Raw genomic sequence first — 22,368 nt, 5'->3', positions numbered from 1 at the left:
CATCTGCCTGGACTGGTTGGGGTGGAGAGGAGAGGAAAGAAAGATCAACTTACACTGCAACTTTTATCCAGGAAGACCTGCAGAGAGAAGAGAAATACGTTAATGATGCTAATACTGTCATATGTTTCTACATGGAGGATAAGAAACCAAGACATGAGAAAGAGGTGCTTGGGACGTCCCTCGGTATGGCTAAGGGATGACTAAATCCCCTAACTATAAGATCTATAAAAAAAAGGAAGGTTTAAAAAATGTAGTAGGCGTGTCTGCCTCCCAAACCCAAACTAGGAGCTGGTTCCATAAGAAAGGGGCCTTCACCATGAAGACTTTCCCTCACTTAATTTGAGACAAAAACATGTTTTCTGCTCAGGTGTAAATTTAGAGAGCTGCAGCAGGTAAACCAGATTAACTGCTTGTTGGTAATCACACTGTCTCTTTTTCTGCATTGATGCGCAAAGGCCCTGCAAGAAGTGAACCGATGCAGGTAGCCTGGCCTGAATGCAATGCTCAATGCAGCCCTGTGTAATAAGGGCCACACAAACCAGGAAACCATATGTGTGTGTGCGGGTGTGTCTGCTTGCTGTCACTAAGGTGTCCTATTGAGTATAGCTTAGCTGCTACCTTGCTGCTACTGCTACTGTGTACTGAAGAATATCCTGATATTTCTGAAAATGTACCCTAACTAAGGGTCTGAACTGGAGTTGGTACCATATGTAGTGAAAGTGCAGTGCACTGCAGGGTAAGCAATATGTTTGTTTTTGCTGTTAACTTGACAACATGTAGCCAGACCAGGTTAACACAATGAGCCAATGATTTCTTTCACGCAGTCTTAAGCATCAACCAAAGGTAGGCTGGAAAAATTTTGGGGGATGTGGCTTGTCATTGATAGTAGCTACAAGCAGACAAGCAGTGACTGAACGTGAAGTCGGTTCACCCGTCCTTCATCTTAACAGTTTCTTTTTCATTGGTCACATTTAAAGACATTTCAGATCAAAACTTACTATTGAACACAAATATCTCCCTCTCGGATTGTATATGTATATGGAGTGTATAACACTACCAGTTAAAAGTTTGGACACACTTTCCTATTAAATCCAATCTGAAAGCGTGTCCAAACTTTTGACTGGTAATATATATTGTATCTAGGATATATATATATATATATATATAGGTTATATTGAAAACCTTGTTCTGCACTTTAGTTTTTAATGAGAAAATTTTATACTAATAAACTGCTAAATTAAAAAAAAAAAAAGAGAAAATGAGAAATGAGAAATGAGAATATATATATATATATATATATAAAGGTTATATTGAAAACCTTGTTCTGTTTATACTAATAAACTGCTAAATTTAAAAAAAAATGTTTAGTTGTGTCCTTTATACACACAGACGAGGGGATGTTTCGACACCTCAAGTCAAGGAACACGTTTTTATGACTTGCTAGTTGCTGCAGATTAGGATATTCAAAGACTACCTATTAGGAGTGTTTGCATCTGCCTGTGGCCTGGGGGGTTCAGAATGAAACCTGATATGGAGATGAGCCAAACACCCACTCTCTGTGAGAGAGGGAACACAGACATGTCCCCAACCAACATGCATTTGTTGGGGACATTTTTTATCTCTTGCTTTAGCATTATTTTTAGTCTTTTTTTTTTTTCTTTAAATCCTAAAAACTAATACTTACTGTTCTGAACGCCTGTTCGTGTACTTGCAGTGTTTCGTTCTTGTAATGGCTTACCTTTGGATCTCAGTGCTTAAACTCAAGGATAAAGTTGAATTAACATGTCTTTTTATAGTACAGCAGATTTATTTTTTTAAAAAGTCACACAGTACTAAAATTTCAGTCCGCTTCCCAAAATCAAATAATGGCAGGTTAAATTACCATTTTAATTTTCCCTCACAGATCACGTTGCCTTAAATCTTGATACTCAAGTCTCATGTTTCCTTCTCTCTGACTGATGTTTCTTCATTTATTTGTCTGTTAGCTGATCTGAAGTCATGGAGAAAAACTCAGAAGGTAACATTTTTGTCGCAGACTAGACTATTACCTTTCGTTTTCCACTCACTATAGGTTTTGTGACAGGATGTGTTTATGCTAGATGTTTTCTTATGAAAGAGAAAGAAACTTATATGATCAGCTATAGATGTAAATGCATGTGTGTCAGCAGCCTGCATGTGTCATTTCACTGTTGTTGTAATCTGAGTCTTTGAGTTCTTTTCATACTGGAGCTCCATAAACATATTAAGCCCGAGACAGGCATTAAAAAGAAACAAATACAACACAGACTTCCAATATCAACAACTGCTCTTTTTAACAAATAACTCCTCTCTGCATATTTGGTCTAACATTGCTTTCCTACTGTAGTATTAATAAATATTTATTTTAGGATTATAACATCTGCCAAAGCAGAAATATTTCAGGCACAAAGTGACAAAGTTTAGGTCATGCAAATCTGAGTAACTTAAAAATCAGTTTACCAGTTATTTTTTATTATCTGCTGTTTCTTTTCTGATGTCATTTAATTGTCAATGAAGAAAAAAAAAGAAAAAAATATTAAACAAATCAATGCACAGAGCTTTTTGCATCTTTTCTGTTGTCATCAAATGAGGAAACAGGGGTCCCCCCCCCCCCCCCCCCCCTCTCCCCCAACCCCTCCCCATCCTGAAACACAGCTCAGAGAAATGCATGTTCATTGCGCAATGCCAGCACTGTTCAGCTCTGCAGCTTCCCCCTGCCCCAGGCAACTGTTATCCTAACCTCAGTCAGTCAACGGCTTCATGCCAAAGTGTTGAAATCTTTAAATGGCTTTAAGATTCCTAAAATTCTGCTGTTCTTTCCTGCTTGTTCCCCAATTTTACTGACTCAGTGCTACACTCTTACTATTATCAGTGCCACTTCATCATCCTTCATTTTCACACGTAACACCCCTCCACCCCCTCTCCTCTTGCTCCAATCCATGGTTCCTCACTTGGGGCAATGTGGAGTTTCTGGGAGTGGCTGTTGCTGCCTCGGTGGTTGGAACTGAACAGAGAAGTGGGGCAGATGAGGTGGGGGATTTGAGAGTCTTACCAGGCTCTTGGAGTCTCTTTAGTCCAGATCAAACAAAGTGATGGCAATGAATTCCTGAAGCAGAGGTTTTCATCCTCCTCAATATTGCAGGTGTAGAAACAAGGAAATTCAGAGGTCAAAAGATCATGCAAACACAAACATTTGCAAGCTTGTAGCATAGATTTCTGTTTTAATTCCAAACACTCATGCACACATTCTCTTTTTTCTACCAAATTTAAATGTACAGAAGACTTTGGTTTAAAAAGCTTAGGCCTGCTGTATTTATTGACTTTTTTTTTAGGATCTACCTAAATAAAGATTCCAAAGTAAAACTATTGATGCCAAATTCTTACTAATAACTAGGAAATCTCTGCAAGCAAAGTTTAAAAGCATGACGCCTGTAAGTATAAAGTATCATGAAATGGAAAATAACTAAAAAGTACTTTAATTGGATAAATGCATTTCCCCTTTCACCGAAAAACAAATTTAAGCCATAAGTGAAAGATAGTTGGTATCATGATATCAGAATGCACCTGCAATGCACAAAAACCTTTACAGGTGAACTTCATTTCACTCTCTTTTTAAAATCTTTTGAATGTACATGTACAACTTTTGAGAATTTAATAAGTTATTCCTAAACATGACATTGTCAAACAAGGTGATTGGCTGCAAAAAAAAAGAAAAGAAAAAGAAAAGACCTGTCTAAACCATGAGCCTACCAATAAAAGTTTTGGTTTATTGGTTTTGGTTGTATTTAAAGTCTTCTTCTTCACATTGTCCACATCTGGACACCATAACACCAAGATTAAATCTAATACATCACAAGTTATTGACACATTGACATTTTATTTACTGACCACTGTTGTTGGATTTTGTTTCAATAAATTGTTTGAGATTTGGGAATTACCATTGCATTAAATGTGTCTATAAATCCCACCTGAATGCTGAATGTCCCTATTTCTTTGTGAGGTGTGTATACGCACTTTTATGGAGACAATGAATTTCAGTCCTTTTTAAAACAATGTCTCATAGATAGTTTTATTAGATACGGAGGATAACCCAACACTGTTCTAACGACAAATGCTGTTTCGCAACTGAAAGCCTCCCAGTTCTGCTGATGCTTATCATGGCCGCTGAATTGATCGTAGCAATGATGTCTGGCTCCAAGCAGATATGGTTTCTAAATTTTTGAGAGTTTTGAGAAACTACAGTTAAAACAAACAAACAAACAATATTTAGTATCTCCACAGCACAGATGACAAGCAAGAAAAGATACTGGTCAGGTTATGTTAGATATTCTATATTGTTTATTTTCTTTTTTTCTTGGTGAATTTTACGTGTGGGACACAGTGGGATGAGAAGAGAAGTGGAAAAACAGCTGTACTGGTGGTAATGGCGGCGCAGTGCAGCTGAAATAAGTATGACAGGGCATTCGGATAACAGGTGCATTCTGTTTCCACAAGGCCAAGTTTCCTGTTGTATGAAGCAAAAGAGTGCAAAGTTTGCCCCAGGTATCTTGTATCTCTCTTAACTCTCAGAACACATACCTCCATGATTAACCTGGCACTGCCATCGATGAAAAGATAGCAGTAGAGGAAAAAGATGTGAGATATCTGAAGTGTGGAAGAGTGGATGAGAAGGATCTACCACAGAACAAAAGAATTAACGTCTCTTTGCGTTGTTTCTTCATCTTGCGTGTCATTGGTGTAAGATTCTTAAAATGAGTTGAGGGTTTAAGGCATGTTGAAATTACTCTCAAGTGGTGAGAGCAGGAAAGACATAATGAGCCAAACGGTATTAAGGGAATGGAGGAGGAGAAGGAGGTGAAAGGAAGAGTGAGTGGAAGACAAGGGGAGGGCAAAGAGGGACGCATTGGAAGGAGAGAGGTGATGAGAGCAATCCCTTCTCAGCAGCAGCCGAGCGTAGAACGAGTCCTGACGTCTGTTTATGTGCCACCATGCATGGCCGGACGCGCACAGTCACATGCACACTAACAGTCACACAACAGGCAGAAGGGGCTCGGTACTTGAGTCTTGATGAGTTTTCAAGGCAATTTCAGTTTGAGCATCTTGTGAAATTCATCTTTCTTTGCTTCTCTTGTTGTTTTTCACCCAGACAGACCTGAGGTTAGCATGCGACTTATATCATCTATAAGTCTGATATGAAAACAGATATAATAGAGGGAGGACCGACTAAATTTTAACGACAGGCTTATTAAAGGTATTCATTTTCTACCAGTCTGTTGTACAAAAGCATCAAGATTTTTTGGGCGACTTCTAGTAGCAGTAAATTGGAAAAGAGAGCTTAATTTGAAATTAATCTTACCGTCAAAAAATATCATTCAGAAATAAAATCAAGATTCTTGTACCTTTTATCTCAAATCAGCTAGTTAAGTTCATATTTATTAAATGAGTGATGAACGATGTCTAAAGTAACTGTATGTGATCACACAAGTTTTTCATAGGTAGCTTTGTAGGGCATTTCTGGGTCTGTTGGAAATTTCATTTTACTTTTTTGTTTCTTTAATGAAAACTGGAGAATAAAAGTATATGAGGTGCCTTCTGTGTTTTTTTTTTTTCATGTGTCCAAACAATGGGTTGCAAAATGGTTAACATTTATTTCACCATTGAGTAAATAATTTTATTTTTTTTTTAAATCAACTCTTATCTTAAAACTACTTGTTTATATAAAATAACATTTTCTACTAAATGCAGACATTTTTGTATGCTTGTCTATTTCATGAAAGGAAAATCAGGTTTTGAAACTTCAGTTTCAGCTTGTGGTTTGGTACCATTGCAATACAGTATGCATTGTTGCTTTTTTCACAGTAATTAAAAATTCATTGTAAACAACATGGGTGGTGATTAAACTAATGTCTGGACGATCAAGACACCAAACCTTTAGAAATAAATGGTTGTATAATGTCTGAAAATACATATCAAATGCCACACTGATGTGTGACAAATAATAGAAACAAATCCTTCTGACAAACTAAGTTAGAACTTCATGTTTATTTAAAAATGAATCATGTGGACTGTTTGCTCATGTTTTCCATTTTACAAGTCAAAGTAAAAAGTAAACTTTGAAAGCAAACACAACATTTTCTGTGAAACTACTAAAAACTAAAAATGGAATGAGGCATGTAAGAGTCTAATCTAAGCATGGACCTTATAAAACAACTGAATGCAAACATCTCAAAAACTGAAAGCGTTTCACTGTCGCTACAACGTGTGTTTTAAATATTGCTCTTCTTCACGTACTGACTGATGTACTGAAGTCTTGATATTAGATGAATGAATCTGGATCTTGAAGTATTTATCTTCTGGTTTATCAGAACAGAGACAACAAGTGATAAAAAAAAAAAAAAAAAAAAAAAAAGAAAACAGCCATTTAAGTGTGTTCATTTTATGGCACTAATGAAAGAATAAGAATCACCGAGATGTTGATCCACATCTAAACGTGCAGTGTATTAGTATTTATGGCAATGAACTAGTTAATGAGAATTATCTAGAATTTTTTCCAGGACACATGTACTGCAAGCTGACGAGGGTAATGTCATACATGAAATGGTTTCTTTCTCTTTCTTTCTCTTTTCATTTAAAACCAATTTGCCCACAGGGGCTCTGTGTGTTTGTGTGTTTAATATTCTTTACGAGTGTGCGTGAAGGTGTGGGCAAGGCGTGCAGCACGCACCCATTTGTGTTTGCATGCCAGATTCCCTCAGGAGTTAAATCGTACATACAAGAACAAGCAGATAAACACCAACATGCATTCATTCACTTGCTGAGTGTGTGTGTGTGTGTGTGTGTGTGTGTGTGTGTGTGTGTGTGGGTGGTAGGTGATAAGACTTCATAACGCAAGTTACAGGCAGCCAAAGGTGCAAGTTGAGGCTTTCCTGCATAGGAAGAGTTTCTGTTTTAGTTATGATTTGCTCATTTGTTTCACCTCAGTTCTACTGAAGCCTTAAATCGAAAAAGTCTCATTTTCATTGCATAACAAAATTATTTTCAACATGATTTAAATCATAACTGCAAAGTGCAGCTAACTGTGCATCTGTGATTCATTACCTTTATGAAATGATAAAGCCGTGAAAAGGATCATTCTACAAACCTCTAATAGGAGTTTACCGAATGTTCCTTTGCACTTTTGTATAATCATCTATTAATCATATATTGGTTGTAGCACACATTTAAAAAAAACAAAAAAAACCCATGATTTTGTTTTTTTAAATAAATACATTAACGTTATTCTTTCTTCTTTGTCTGCGTTTTGTATTTCATGTATTTGTGCTCTTATTCTGAAGTGAGTAAGCTGGAGTAAACGGTTTGACATAGTTTGTTGTGGAGATTTAAAGTTAGACATTGAAGGGAAAAAGAATCCCAGTGCATTTTAAAAAATCAGAACTTATACAAATAAATTCACATTATTGTGCTTGTAACTTTAACTTGCATTTAACTTTGCTACTTAAAATTGAGCTTCTCTTCAGGACTTATCACTCCGAGATAGGAAAGAAACCAAAACTTGTGTCTGAGATGGAAATGAAAAGACAGTGAAAAAAATGATACTGAGAAACCATTAACATGTGTTAAAGTGTTGCCCTTCCTTTACTTGTCTTTCTCAGAGTCATTACCAAAACTTCCACACATTAGGGATCCCCAATCTCACTCTTTTTTGTCATTCAATAATGAGATTCAAAACACTCCTGCCTTGGATTGTCATGCAAAATGATCTCCTGGCTGCACACTCTCATACAAGTTTCCCCCCACCTGTCCTATCAGACACCTGTTGCACAGCTCTCAGCCAATCAGAGAAGAGAAGAAAGAATCTGTGCTGACATGAAATAAATTTGGGCCCTGTTCAGAGGGAATCACACCACTTGACTCATCCGTGTGTCACTGTTCGTCTCTGCTAGAGAGACACAGAGAGAAAAGTACACAAAAACAACAAAAGAGTTGATTTAACAGGACCCTGCTCAAGGTGATTTGGACTGGAGACATGACCAAAGAGACTGAGTAAGTTCTTTCAATTTTCTTTTATACTACATTGATTAAAAATCTGAACTTTGTTCTGTTTTCTTCCACACTTAACCAGTAACAAGCTTCTGTTAGTAACAAACTACTCTTTGTTACTAGTTAAGTGTGATTTAATACAGCAAATGACTCATAAGAGGCTCCAAACCAGGGGATCAGAACCCCCCTCTAACCTTTTATGCAATGAAACCCAAATGTTAAAAAAAAAAACCTTTTTTAGGGAGGTCTTTCACTTAGAAAATTGATATGGATAGTTGTAACAAACACACACACTTTCACACACAGCCGGAACTGTGGTTGTAGTGAGTCTGTTTCGGCTTGTGATGTTACTAACCCAAGGGGCTACAGATCACAAAAGGAGAATGGGAAATAAGAATCTCCTCTGGAGGTGTTAGATAGAGACAGAAAGCAATGACAGCATGTGATGCATTGAATTACATAAAGTTGAAACTGCAGACACGAGCCCACCTTAATCCGTCTGTGAAGAAGACAGATGCTCTCGGTTGGTTTAAGCCGGGGATACTGTATGTTTAATGCACCTGTCTGAGGGACAAGTGCAATCATGTGCAGGTGTGCGAGTTTCATTTGCGAGAGTTTTAAACCTCAAGATGGAATTTAAAATCAAAGTTTGATGTCCAAACACGTTAAAATACACTCTGTGCCTCAATATTAGCTTTGTTTAAAAATACTTAGCACTTTTTAATTAATCCCTGCTAGTGCTCTGGTTCTGCTGTGCTTTTGAAAAGCTGTGGTCTTTTCTTCCTGTCAGCACATTTGATTAACTGTTTATACAAGCTAAACTGCAGCTATTTGTTCATCAGCCACCTCAGACTAACTCTGAAGGGGGTTTATCCTGGCAGGCTTCATGTTTACAATCCAGTGTCACAGTGAGTCTTTCCAAACAAATCAGACCCTTAGAATACCACGCTGTAGCTTTCGATTTTTTTTTTCTTTTTACCTTGCAACTGAAATTAAAAATGGGAGCTTTCCTCAGTGGCAATTGCGTGTTTGTGTTTACAAAGTAAGTAAATCTTCACATGTACTTCCTGCTCACCTCATGTTGCTAGAAAACTAACTTGTATTATTGTGCTTATTTATGTGCATTTTTAAAAACCTTTTGGACACTCCTGCACTGGAGGGATATTACTCAGCTGTAAGGTTTTGCAATCGAAACCCTTCATGCTAAAGGGCAAGTATGTGCACTGCTCCGAGGCTCAGGCACTGCTCTACATGGAGTGGATTACTCCGTCAAAGTCTGTGTGACATAAATGGGGAATCAATTATTCATCAGGCATCTTTTACAATATTTTCTTCGTTTTTTTAATTGTTTTTATTTTAACTGTTATACTCTGTTATTACTTTAGGACCCTGGGACTGGTCTTTCAAAGTGAGAACTTCAACTATAATCATTACACAAACTACATGATGGACTCCTGGTCCTACCTGGAAAACCCTGTTTCTGAACAAAATCACTCCAAACCCAGACTGCATCCTGGAGACAACCTGGCAGCTCTAACAATGCTTCAGGAACAGTGCAGGGTAAATAACCAAGACTTTGTACTTCTGAAGAAAAATCAACTCCATTTATCTTTAACTTCAAGTATTACTTTCTTATTTTTCTTTTTCCAGAACCAAAAGGAACAGAAAGTTGCTCTTGGCAACCGTGCTACCGGCATCTGCAAGCCAACAGAGAGGTGAGCCTACTGGAAACAGTACCAAGAAATATGTTTATTATCCAAAAACATCTCAAATATTAGCGTCAAACTGAAAGAAAAGTGTTTTCTTCTTGTTTCTAGTTGTTTCTAAAGCACTAAATTTGTTTAATTTTTCTGTCACAAAACCGAATTTGAGAAAGTGATTGTTAAAAAAAAGAAAAGGTTGTGATTTAGGAGGCTATAAAATCACGAGTTGGTTATTCTTTTGTCAAGCAGTGGAAGGGACTACTGACCACCTCTCCATTTCTCCCAATCCACTGTTCTTTCTCTACCACCGTCTTCAATTCTGAGTTTCACAAGATATCAGATTGTTGTCTTTTCCTCCTTCTGTCCTCCCTCGTCCTCCCTGCTGTTCCGAAAAGCCCATTGTTGGGGCACAGTGTTGTCCCCAGACATTTTCAATGGAGAAACTCAAACATGGAGAAGGTAGAAAAAAGGCTGGATTAGGAAACAAATAGTTCCCACCCAGGCTCAAACCCTGCCTTCTACAAGCTGCTTTTTGCAGTAGTTTTGTGTATTGAGACACCATTACTGCTTTTACTGACTGCTCTATGTATGCACAGCCTGTGTATGCTCCAGTTGTTAGTTCTCTTTTCTCTGTTGACAACCAAGCAGTGATGACCTCAAAAAGTTGTATTTTCTGGTATCATTAAATCTTTTCCCTCTTTCCAACCTGGCAGGAGTCTGGCCAACATCGGCGACCTCGCTGCGCTTGAGGCATCTGCCAATGTCATGAAGATTTTCTCCGAAAGCGTTCCCACTTCCCATTCTCAGGAAGAGCTGGGATCGAAGCAAATAACCTCGATGCCCATTTCCACCACCTCAGACACATTTGCCACCCTAACCAGTGTTGTAGCAGACACGTATGACAAGCAGGAACTCCACAACATCTTTGACTCTTTGATGCAGAAGTGGCCAGAGACTCAAGCTTACTCCGACCCCAGCACTGTGGTAGGCTGTACATCATTATCTGGAAGCTGAACAATGTTTCCTGTGCAAATGGTCACTTTCTAAGCTTCTTTCATGTATTTTACTAATAAGTATACTTATGTGGATTTCAGGTTCTTCCCTACGGTGACACATTCCAAGAAAACCACTCCAGCCCAGTGTATTCAGGCTCATACACCAGCTCCCCACCAGAGAGATTCAGGAATGACTTCCAGTTTTTCATTGGAGCTCCTGCAGCTTCCTCTCACAAGTCTAGTGAACTACCTATGGTGTACCTGAACAAGGGTCAGTTCTATCCCATCACTCTTCAGGGGATGGACAGCAGTGCCTGTCCAACAAGCACAAAGCTCAAGGTGAGTTAAGGATGCTAAAAGTGATTTTTCTTTTTGTTTTGTTAGTCTTCACTTGGAGAAACAGAAACTTTTTGTTTTAACTTTCCTTCAAAGCTTTTTAAAATGTTCTCTTTACATAAGTAAACAAAAAATCTTTGCGTGCCACCAAACAAACCCTTCCCAAATGTCTGTCCCTCCCTTGAAGCCGGCTCCTCGTATGACTAATTCTCCGCTGACACGCTGCACACTGAGCTTGCACTATTAAAATGACAGTGTCCTCCTCTGTTTAGTTTATTTTTATGGCAGTTAAATGGGGCCAGAGTGCAGCACAGCTCAGCACAGTTACATTTATCTTACTAGTTTTTTTAAAAAAAAGAAAAAAAAAGAAAAGGGGAGTGGACATGGAGGTGGGAAGGTGTGGTATGGTTTACAGCCTTTTCTTTGTCAATCGAATCAGAGGATAATACGACAGACAAACACATGCTAACTAACTGCAAATAAGCAATGACAGTCATGGAGAAAAGAGGGATTTGAAGTGATGAATGAAACATATTGGTCTTTAAAGGAGATTTGGTCATTTGGGAAACTTCAGCAGGTGGTAAACACTGTGGATAACCTGACAAACGGATCTAATATAGATGTTTTTCTGTCCTTTTTCTTTGTTGTTGTTGTTGTTGTTTAGACAATGGTGATGGCTGTATTTGAAAATGACAAGAGCCCAGAAATGCAGCTCCGTTTCTGGAATCACTGGCATGCACGCCAACCAACTGTCAAGCAGAGGGTCATTGACATTGGTATGTTCCTCACTTGCCAAAATACACATGCAAAGTGATTGCACATATCCACACCAGCATGTACGCTAAGCAGATGAAAAGAAAGATTTCCTCCATTATTGTCCATGTTGCATGATAAAATAATCACCCTGATAACAACAAACTTGGTCAAATTGTTCTGCAGAAACTAAAATGTGCTTTTTTTTTCTTTTTCATTTTTAACAGCTGACTACAAAGAGGTGTTCAGTGGCATCAGCAACATAGAAGAAGTGGCCTTCAATGCTCTCTCATTTGTGTGGAACCCTAATGAGGAGGCCAAGGTAAATAAAAGTCTGTGCATGCATCACTGTCACATATCCCATCTAAATGTCTTGACATCATTATAAAAGAGCCCGCTCTGTTAGGCGGCCTACGGAACAGGTGGAACTTTACAGGAAAAGAGAGGGAAGGTAGTAAAGTGGAGTGGAGAGAAAGGGAGTGGCTGAGGAGGGAGGGTAAGAATCCTAGAAATGTGTTTGCCCCCAGGGTTTTGTCACCGCATCTCAGACGAGTGCCACTATGGCCTATGCAAGTTTCTCTGTGGCCCAAAGGTGTCTAGGTGGGGCCACCAAACCTGCTGTAGAGAAGCGGGGGGGGGGGGAGTTTTATATGTATAAACCAGAACTTACATTGGAAGTACACCACCTGTTCTTTAACATATTATTACTGTCTAAAACAGGCGTGTCTTGAAACATGAATGATGAAAAAAACACTGTGGCATATTCTTATTCCCCAGGTGTTCATTGGGATCAACTCTCTGAGCACAGACTTCTCCTCTCAGAAAGGAGTGAAAGGCCTGCCGCTAAACCTTCAAATTGACACTTATGACATCAGCTCAGGAGCCAACCAACTCATACACAGAGCTGCCTGCCAGATCAAGATCTTCTGTGATAAGGTACTTGTTTCATTCATTCAGTATAAACTTTCCATTTGTGGACTCAGTGGCATTTACATAACCATGTGCCTGTGGGGGTTTTTTTTAGGGTGCAGAGAGAAAGATGCGAGATGAGGAGAGGAAGAGATCAAAGAGAAGGGGAAAGACCATTAATGATGCAAACAGTAAGTATTACAGATCAACAGCATCATCATCTTTGCAGTATCAAAGAAAGTGCAATCTTATAATGTTTATTTCTGTGCTTTGCTCTCAGCTAACAGGCCTTTGGTAAGCAGCTCCAACAGCAATGAATGCACCTTCTTCAAAACCCTGGACGACCATATCACCCAGCCAGTTCTCTTCATTCCAGAGACACACCTCTCCAGCTTACATAGGATGGTAGGTCCCTCTTTAACCACACCGCTGTTTGCTCGCCTCTCATCTCTGCTCCTGCGGGCGATGGGACAAGCACAAGCGGAGCGGGAAAAAACTGTGGGAAAGTATGTAGCAGGGAAAAAAGAGGGACTGGGAACCGGGGGCGTGGTCGTGTTAATGATGCCAGAGAAAGTGAGGTTAGACACAGACCTCAGATCAGATGAGCTAACTGGAGTCGAAACCAGGCACAAGTTCAAGCCACTGCAGCTACCGACACTGAGATTAAGCTGCACAAACACACACACACACACACACACAGACACACACACACACATACACACACTCCCAGACACCTGGTGTAATTTCTCACACCTGATATGCAGCACACCACCCTCATATTCTTAATGTCTCTCACTCAACACACTTACAAAAACGTGTGGTGAGAGTGTTGTTCAGACAGGTCAGATTTCCCACACTATGGAGTCGTGAAGAAATCCTCTGCGAGCGTGCGCAGAGGCATCGCTATTGGAAAATGAGAATTATCATTATGGACGACATATTAAATCTAGAAGTATTTTTCATGCAGCAATTCCTGCTTAATAATATGTGAAGATAATTTTGAAAAAAAAAAATGGTACTGAATAGAAAAATAAAAAGAACATTTTCCTGATCGGACAGATTAGACATTGGATGGTCCTATCTGTGTCTTTCCATCAGTGTCCACGCTCATGTGGCTCTGTTAGAGGTCATGGGAAATGCCTAGAGCGATAACATTCTTCTTTTAAGGTATAATACAGACAATGAGGAGGGGGGAGGGCATTAAGCAATGTCTTTATCAGTTGAGTTGTGTCTAATCAGATCTTTGGTCTCTCTGTTTTTCTGTCTCATCAGCCTACTCCCATGATGGATGAAACTGAAAGGTAAGAAGAGTTAAATACAAAACAACACCTGACTATTATTGTCATTTTAAAATTCAAGAATGGTGACTTCTTTTGTGTGACATGGATGTTGGTTTGTGCTGACAGAAGTTGTCTCAAGAGGATGTATCCAGACAGAGACCAGAGCAGCTCTCCACTCAACAAACAAGCCCGCAGAGAAGACCCACAAAGAGGTAGAATTTTAAATGCCTAAAAACAAGATAAAAGTCTGCTTTTTAAATAAATAAGCTAATATAATGTTGCTCGTCTGTTCTGTGAGGATAAATCTTCTCTTTTTTTTCTCACTTTGACAGTCCTGCTGTATGTGAAAACAGACGCTGAAGAAGTGTTCAATGCGCTCATGCTCAGCTCTCCAACCCTGTCTGGCCTACAACAAGCCGTAAGAATCACATTTTTTTTTAAAAAAAGAAAATGCTCATAATTATGATCTTGTTAAATCCAATCTGAGAACATCTCAATCTTTTCTATTGTCAAGAGGATTTATTATAACTTTGACCTCAATTTACTTTCCTTCCACAGATTTCAGAGAAGTATGGGGTGCAAAAAGACACCATTGGGAAAATCTACAAGAAATGCAAAAGAGGGTGAGTTTTTATCTTATCAAGCCTTTGGTATGTCTTAAGCACTGCTGTGGTTAAACTGATTTGACACAAAAGTTCAATGAACAAAGTCCCTGTGGGGTGAGTGATTTGGATAAACTCAGGAATTAATTTGTAGCTCTAAGCTGATCATCTTCTCAGCGAGCTCATGTTGATAGACCGGGTTGGTAGGTTAGTTGGCCCAGCCCTCTGGAATGTGTTAATTGTAGCTCTTCCAAAAGAAAGAGGATGAAAAGATTTTGCAGCTCTACAGATGAGTCATCGGTGATTGTTCCACTTATTTATGCTTTCATAACTCCATCTCCTTGGAGCATCAGGAAATGGTGTTCAAAGAGATGTTTCTTTTGATAAGCGCCTCAAAGGCCATCTATCACCCACTAAAGGTTGTCTATCAAGTTAGAAGTTACCGCACACCACACAATAGTCAGATGACTTTTTGAGAGGTGGAAGTGGATTGAGTTGGGAAGAAAAGAAACAGAAATCCTGTGTACTTCATTTCCTTTAAGAACATCAGAAAAACTTAAAAAGTACTGAGAAGTTTACAAATATCAGCTCTCAAAATAATATCCACGGTGTTAGGCAGCATGAACAACAAGCTGAATGTGAAAAAGCATGTTTAATTAGAGAAATTTCCATAAAGTCTTTTATTTTTTAATTAATTGAAAAAGACACAAAACATGTGCTCACAGCTAAACTTTTTCAACTTGAGTTTAGGCATTTTTTCTGTATGACATCAGGGCAGATAGAAAAGTCCTTTTTCTGTGCGTGCTTGTATGACCTTTTACTGGAGCTCAAACACCTTTGGGTGTTTTTCCTGCAGCTTACTGACAGCTATCACTGCAGGGAAGCAGCCTAATCTTACAGGTTGGGTTGCATTCCCCCTTGCAGTTTCCTCCCTCCTCTTTTGCTCTTGTTTTCAATCAGCATTGTCCCTGCAGGCTGAATGCGTGAGCTTCTGTTTAGTGCAAGCATTAAAGACTTAAGCATTAGTGTTGGGAGAGAGAAAAGGGACAACAACTGAATATATTACCCCTACTGATGCATCATGGATCAGTAGGATTGATCATGCATCACGTTGATCATGTTTTTTTCTGACCCTGTAGACATTTTTCCTAGTATCCTTGAAATAACACTTTTTTTTGTTTGTAGGATCTTTGTCAACATGGACAACAACATCATTGAACACTATACCAACCAGTCAGCCTACCTTATTGAGATATCTGAGACGGTCAGTGGTCAGGTCCAGATCACACTCATTGAAGTATAAAAAGGAGTCTTTTGAAGGATGAACAATCACAGCTGCCAGGAAAAACATCTCTAAAAGCACTGCCCTGTCAGAGACTATAAAGGCTGTGGACCATCAAAACCAAGAAGGAATCTGGACTGAAGGGACCTCACCAGATTTTCAGATTTTCCATCAATTTTATTCCAAATTTTTTTGCAGCCTTTTTATTGTTTAATTTGAGTTGAATGTTTTAATGTTAAAGCAATTATGATGTGTACATATACATGTAAATAGAATTTAATATCACAGTGTTTTATAAACAGCTAATTGCTATAAATTTCAATTCTTTTCTTTCAGCTCTCTAAGTAGTTGCAGTTGGCGTAATTTGTCTTCAAATGTTGTTATTCTTGCTGCTTTTAGTATATTCATCATTTCCGCTGTAAAATTTATCGGTGCGTTTTCATTCCCCACAAACAGTTTTTATCCTTTTTTTTTTATTTCACTGCCAAAAGTATCCTCCTATAAGGTGCCTGCTAGTTTCACAGATTGATCAACTTAAAGTCAGACATTTCCACCCATGAAACCACACAGGAACTTAGTTGTAGACATTATCTAGCCCAAAGTTGTGGACATTTCTGTATGGTATAACCACAGAGTTTTTTTTTTTTTCCTGGGAACAACTCTGGAACTTTTTTAATTTCCTATTGCATAACGCATCATTTCAAAGCAAAAATGTATCTTTTTTAACTATTAATGCATTGTTATACCATGGCTAGACTAATTAGTCATTTGTTGCCTCTTTTGTACTAAAATTAAAAAAAAAAAGCAAAAGGCAGATTTGGCGTTTGTCTCTTTTATTGCATGCTAATTGACAAACTGTGCACTTACATGTTGTTCAGGATGTATTATTTATGAGAACAAAATAAAACCCCACTGATGATAAGAGTTGTTTGCTGTGTTTACGTGTTTAGTTTAAATTGGCATTTTCAGGTTAAGTAGGAGATGGAAATGATAAAACAACTGAATGCAAAAGTAACTCTAAGAAAACCCCAAAACTCATCCACATGAAAAAGGTCCAGTTAATTTTTTCCCCTGAATTAGTTAATTGAACAGTCAGTGGTTTAGGTGTTGTTTTTTTCTCTTTTGCTTTTAACTGCATAAAGGGTGAGGATGTGCTTTAAGGATAAGGTGTTGAAATAACTGCACTGATAGTAATTAAGTTTTTATGAACAATGTTAAGGTTAATATGGGACTTAATGTTCTTCCCAAGGGCATTTTGACATGTGGACTGGATAAGCTAAGAAAAGAACAACAACTGGAGGAAGGCTTCTCATGCACATTAAAACCAAAAAAAAAAAAAAAACCCAAACAAACAAAAAACATCCCAATTTTTTTTCCTCTCTGCACTCTAAAGTAATCACTTGTGCACGTTCCACAGAGAACTCACTTCTCCCTGTCTAGTAACACTGACAAGGAAAAGGACTCTGTCCTAGATATTACACAGACATCCTTCAGCAAGTCAGAGAGAGAGGGGTGCACACAGAGAGAGGCAGAGGAGCAGACAGACAGGGTGGCAGGAGGGAAAAAGTGAGGTACAGACACAAGGACAGAACCACGAAGACGGAGAGAATTAGAAGGCAGAGGCAAAGGCAGGCATTGAAACTGAGGGGGTAAGTTGGGAAGATAGAGGGAACACAGATAATGAGGCGGTGACTAAACCATCTGTTGCCAAACAAAGAAAATTATTAGCCATTCAGGCGTAAGCAGAGAGGCTGCCGGCAGTCTGCAGTGAGATGTGCACAATCCCTCCTGAATGGTAAGTGACCGACTTCACAGACTGCATCGATGTGTGTGATGGTTTTTGCATAATGCTCTGAACCTGCATGCTTGAGATGTTCTCTGCAGATGTCCCAGTACTGATTTTCTTGCCATTTTTGCATTGAAGCATATGCTGCTCTGGTTAGATGCTGTGATTTTTGGGAGTCCCTGCATCTCATTATGAAAGAGACATCAATTGACTTTCCAACTAGAGCTTTGACACATTTTTGAAGGATCTATAAAGCTCAAACTTAAAAAAAACCCACAAACTAATTTAACCATAAAAATTGAACTTGATATACGAAGACATTATGAACACGGTTAGATTAGTCCAAACAAAAACAGACAACAATGTCAGATCCATGTGTCTGTCATCTTCTCTTGTCTGTCATGTCAGTGCACTACAAACATTCTTGTTCCATAACAAAAAATAGCCATCAATTAGCATTACACACATCCACAAGTATGTGTTTCTGGAACTACACTGTTATTCATTCTGGTATTCTCTTCTTGCTTATTCTGGCTTGAAATCCATTTTTTTCTGGTGCATTTGTATGTATCTTAATCTAACATGTATGACCTGTTCATGAAGGGTTGCGTAAAGGACGTTAGTCTTCTCAAGCGGGATGTCCTGGGTGCTTCTGCAGTGGCATTGTCAGAGCAATTATGTGTATTAGATTTCCTAAAAGAAAACAAAAAGAAAGATTATAAGAACAGATTAAGAATTTGGCTCTACATTCTCTTGTATGGTGGTGGAGGACATTTCCATTTAATCGACACTGTCATGGTTTGCACCTCCACTTGGGTCCTCACACCCAGGTGACAGATATGCACATATGCATACCCATGAAAAATGTCTAAAGTAAAATCTTATTCCAATCAACAACTTTCATTTTAGGCTGCACGGTGGCATGGTGGTTAGCGCTGTGGCCTCACAGCAAGAAGGTTGCTGGTTTGATCCTTGGCTGGGGTGGGGTTTGGTCAGTGGCCTTTCTGTGTGGAGTTTGCATGTTCTCCCTGTGTATGTGTGGGTTCTCTCCAGGTACTCTGGCTTCCTCCCACTGTCCAAAGACATGCATGTTAGGCTAAGTGGTTACTCTAAATTGCCCCTAGGTGTGAGTGGTTGTTTGTCTCTGTGTGGTCCTGCAATGGACTGGCAAGCTGTCCAGGGTGTACCCTGCCTTTCCCCCAAAGACAGCTGGGATAGGCTCCAGCTTCCCTGCAACCCTGAATTGGATAAAGCAGTTTGGAAAATGAATGACTGAATGAATGAACTTCCATTTCAGTTAACAAAGTAACTTTATGCAAGATGGACAAACAGTGATATCAAGGTGCAAAAAAACTTTTCACGGATTTTCATCCCAACAGGTCTATTGCCAATGCACATGGCACATTTTATAGCTACAAATTTCATGAATAAATCTCATAACTCCCAAACACAATGTTAGTTTGTTTCTCTTTCTTTTACTATCAGTTCTTCCTTTTTATTCATTGCCAATAGTAAAATATACTTTTAAGGTTAAAACACAACCAGAACAGATTTTTTTGGAAAACTTTCTAAAAGCATTCTTTTCTTCTTTCAATGCATTTATTATTAGGTCTTAAAGCAAGAGAAGAATTTATCATAAATAATATATTATCATTCTTTCCAGGATGTTGATGTGCTGCCTATATGTCTACAAAATGACAGATAATAACGCAAAAGGGATCTTTTGCATTGGAAGAAAGATGAATGTTTTAAATCTGCTGAATAACAGTACTGATCAGATTTTTTGAATGTCAAAACAGGATTTTTTTTTTTCTTTAAATGAAGTTCCTTATTCCGTGACCCTGAATTTGACAAAGTCGTTAAGAAAATGGATAGATGAATGGTCTATTTTTATATTCATAAGCAAGAAAAGAGGTTAACATGAGACTTTATAGCCTTTTTAAAAATGAAGCTCTTGCCTTCTGATGTCACAGCCTTTCCAGTACAAATGTGCCTCTTTCCACAGAGCTTTCATCTTGATATTTTTGTTTGACAGAGATGTATAGTGATTGCATCTGCATGACTTGCACGACACGTCTTCAGGTTGTTTTGCTCTCTGTACCTGAGGGTATTCTTTCCTTCCTCCTCTGAGACACTGGAGATGAACTCACTCTGCATTCAGACACTGACTGTGATTACTAACTCAACAGAATTGCTCCAAGGTCATATCTGTCCATCTGTCATCAGACGTTTAGACAACAGCTCCCTCCTGTGCAAATGCACACAGCTGAATGCAGCAATTCCAGTGTTTGGAAACAAAATCACACAGAGAGGGTTCTAGCAAGGTCTCATTTATACAGCAACACATACACACACTGTCACATTGAGACTAGCCAGGTTATTGTATCCTAGCAACAGAGACAGACACCGACCATTGGTCTTCTTTATTTCTGTCCAGTGCAGGATTAGTGAAGCAAGTGATACCTCTGCTTTTACCTGCTCCTCTTTACTCTGATGTGTCTTTATGGGTCTCAGTTTTCATCTTGTTTTTTCTGACTGAATCTTTTTCTCCCACTCAGACACTGGGGATGAAGAGTCTTGAGCTGAAAGAGGGGCAAGCTGGGATGAAGAGGTATGGAGAAGCTTTGATTGATCTGTTCATTGTGCTGATTCATTTTGCTTTTACATTTTAAGTTCTCTTGGCTCTTGCAGACTGCACATGACAGTTGTGATGTCTTGTGTTTTTTCAGAGTAGATCGACATAATTCCTACCGCATCAATATCTAACCAGCAGCCTTGTTTGATTTTTGGAGAATTCCCAAGGCATTTTCAGAACTGGTGAAGTTTTATTTTTTTGTGGAAAATGAAATAACTACATGCCCAGAAAGTTTTTTAAATTAAATCCAGATTTCAGAATAAAATGATGCACACTCCAGCTTCCATGGTGATGGGGATTGTCTTTGCCCCTTTGGGATTGGTCCTCGTCTTCACTGCTGCTATCACACCACAGTGGCGAGAGGGACACGCACGTCTGAGCATATCAGGGCAAGGATCCTTTCTTCGAGCTGGAACCAAAGGTCAAGGGATGGGTTCCAGGTCTGGGTCAGTAGAGGCGGTGCTTTTGCTGCGTTCTGATGGCCTCTGGGAAAGCTGCCTGCAAGTTGAGCAGTCTGAGCTGAAACAGTGCTGGCCAGTAGCTGGTCCATATCAGAGAGATCCACGGGTTCGTCTGGCGCAGGGCTTAGTACTCACTTCTTTGTTTCTGTGCGGCATTGGCATTGTTCTGGCCTGTATCGGGGTCCGTTGCTGGACTGATCTGCCTCTGAGAGGCGTAGCAGCCTCAGGAGGACTCTTGGTGGTGATTGCAGGACTGCTGAGCTTGATTGCATTAGGAGTGTACACCCACAACCTTAGAAAACTTGGGGTGGATCCAAGTCAAGGGATCCGTAACCCCAGGTTTCCCCAGCTCAGCTTGCATCCAGCTGGCTCGCTCTACTTTGGATGGCTGGGTTCATGTTTGCAGTTGCTGGGAGGCAGTGCGTTGCTGTTCAGCTTCAAACAACCAAGATGTCCAACCTGCCCAACCTGCCCATCCCGCGCGGAGCAAACAGTCTGCCCTGCCTGTCACTCATGCCCAGAAATTACCAGCAAGACAGATGTGGATGTATATGAAGTCAGCTGTTAGAAAATGAACTCATATTCACAAAGATGTTGCCACTGAAAGACACTTATCAGTTCACATATCTGTCAGCTGATGAAATGAAGGTTACTGAGTCCACTTATGAATAGGAGTGAGCCATAAGGCTGTTTATGAATCCTAATTCAGATGTGAATATAATGGATGTAGCTCTCTATTAAACCATTTGAGCTGTAAATAAAAAGTGATGAATGTTTGACAAAACAAAAAAGAGAAGTACGTTAAATGCCTTCAACTGCAACATGTAGTGAAACATGATTCAAGTATTGCATCGTGATGCCTTTTAGCTTTGTACTGTTGACAAAAATGTGGTATTTTTGCATCTGAACAAGACTGAAATGTTAAATATTTGTGATATATTATAAAAGTAAGTTTCTTAGAAAATGTGATGTTAAATAGGAACGGTTTTAGATCCTACTAGAAATCATCACAAAAAACTCCTATAAGCTGAAAATGAGATGAAACCAGTAAACATGATATTCCTCGTGAATTAAGAATAAAAGTCTGAAGTATATTTGTGATCCCTTTATAAAAGTTTCAGTAACATTAACGAGGTTATACATTTTTTGCAGATAGTTCAACTTTTGTATAATGCCTTTATCAAGGAGCGTAATTTGGTGAATGTGATATTTCCTATTGCGATAACATTTGTGAGAAGCGGAGTATTGCAGCAGGATGTTTAACTGTTTATATCTCAAAAATAACTTGTTGTTGTAAAGCTTTTTCAGTGTGTTCATACTTGTTGCATTGTGCATTCAATAAACTATTTCAGTGATAAAACAAATCAGTGTTTGCTGCTTCATGCTTTGAGTGCCGTTTTACTGATGTTAAAAATTTAACTGAAATCAGAGAGAAACATATATATATATATATATATATATATATATATATATATATGTATGTACAGTCATTTAAAAAAGATGAAATTTCATGTATGAGGACATGAAGAGCAAAAACTCTGTAATGTAATCTTAAAACAAGGTAAATA

The 22,368-nt window shown here is 38.8% G+C and overlaps 2 protein-coding genes across 2 annotated transcripts; both read left to right on the top strand.

The window, feature by feature from the left end:
• Window positions 1-8,044: 8,044 nt before the first annotated feature.
• On the top strand, window positions 8,045-15,939 carry grhl3 (grainyhead-like transcription factor 3; the record flags this gene model as incomplete). The annotated part of the gene is made up of 14 exons (XM_079262041.1): window positions 8,045-8,061; window positions 9,444-9,618; window positions 9,709-9,773; window positions 10,475-10,745; window positions 10,856-11,095; window positions 11,757-11,868; window positions 12,073-12,167; window positions 12,623-12,781; window positions 12,870-12,945; window positions 13,035-13,185; window positions 14,161-14,246; window positions 14,367-14,452; window positions 14,593-14,657; window positions 15,822-15,939. The coding sequence occupies 14 exons, from the start codon at window positions 8,045-8,047 to the stop codon at window positions 15,937-15,939; spliced, it is 1,716 nt and encodes a 571-aa protein (XP_079118167.1).
• Window positions 15,940-20,603: 4,664 nt separating this feature from the next.
• Window positions 20,604-21,368, top strand: cldn23l (claudin 23-like; the record flags this gene model as incomplete). Its single annotated transcript, XM_079261844.1, has 1 exon — window positions 20,604-21,368. The coding sequence occupies one exon, from the start codon at window positions 20,604-20,606 to the stop codon at window positions 21,366-21,368; it is 765 nt and encodes a 254-aa protein (XP_079117970.1).
• Between the last annotated feature and the right edge of the window lie 1,000 nt (window positions 21,369-22,368).

This window comes from Telmatherina bonti (assembly GCF_933228915.1).
Source record: "Telmatherina bonti genome assembly, chromosome: 22".
Classification (NCBI taxonomy): Eukaryota; Metazoa; Chordata; class Actinopteri; order Atheriniformes; family Telmatherinidae; genus Telmatherina; species Telmatherina bonti.
Note: the sequence above shows the minus strand (reverse complement) of the source record. Positions and strands in the feature narration are given on the sequence as shown.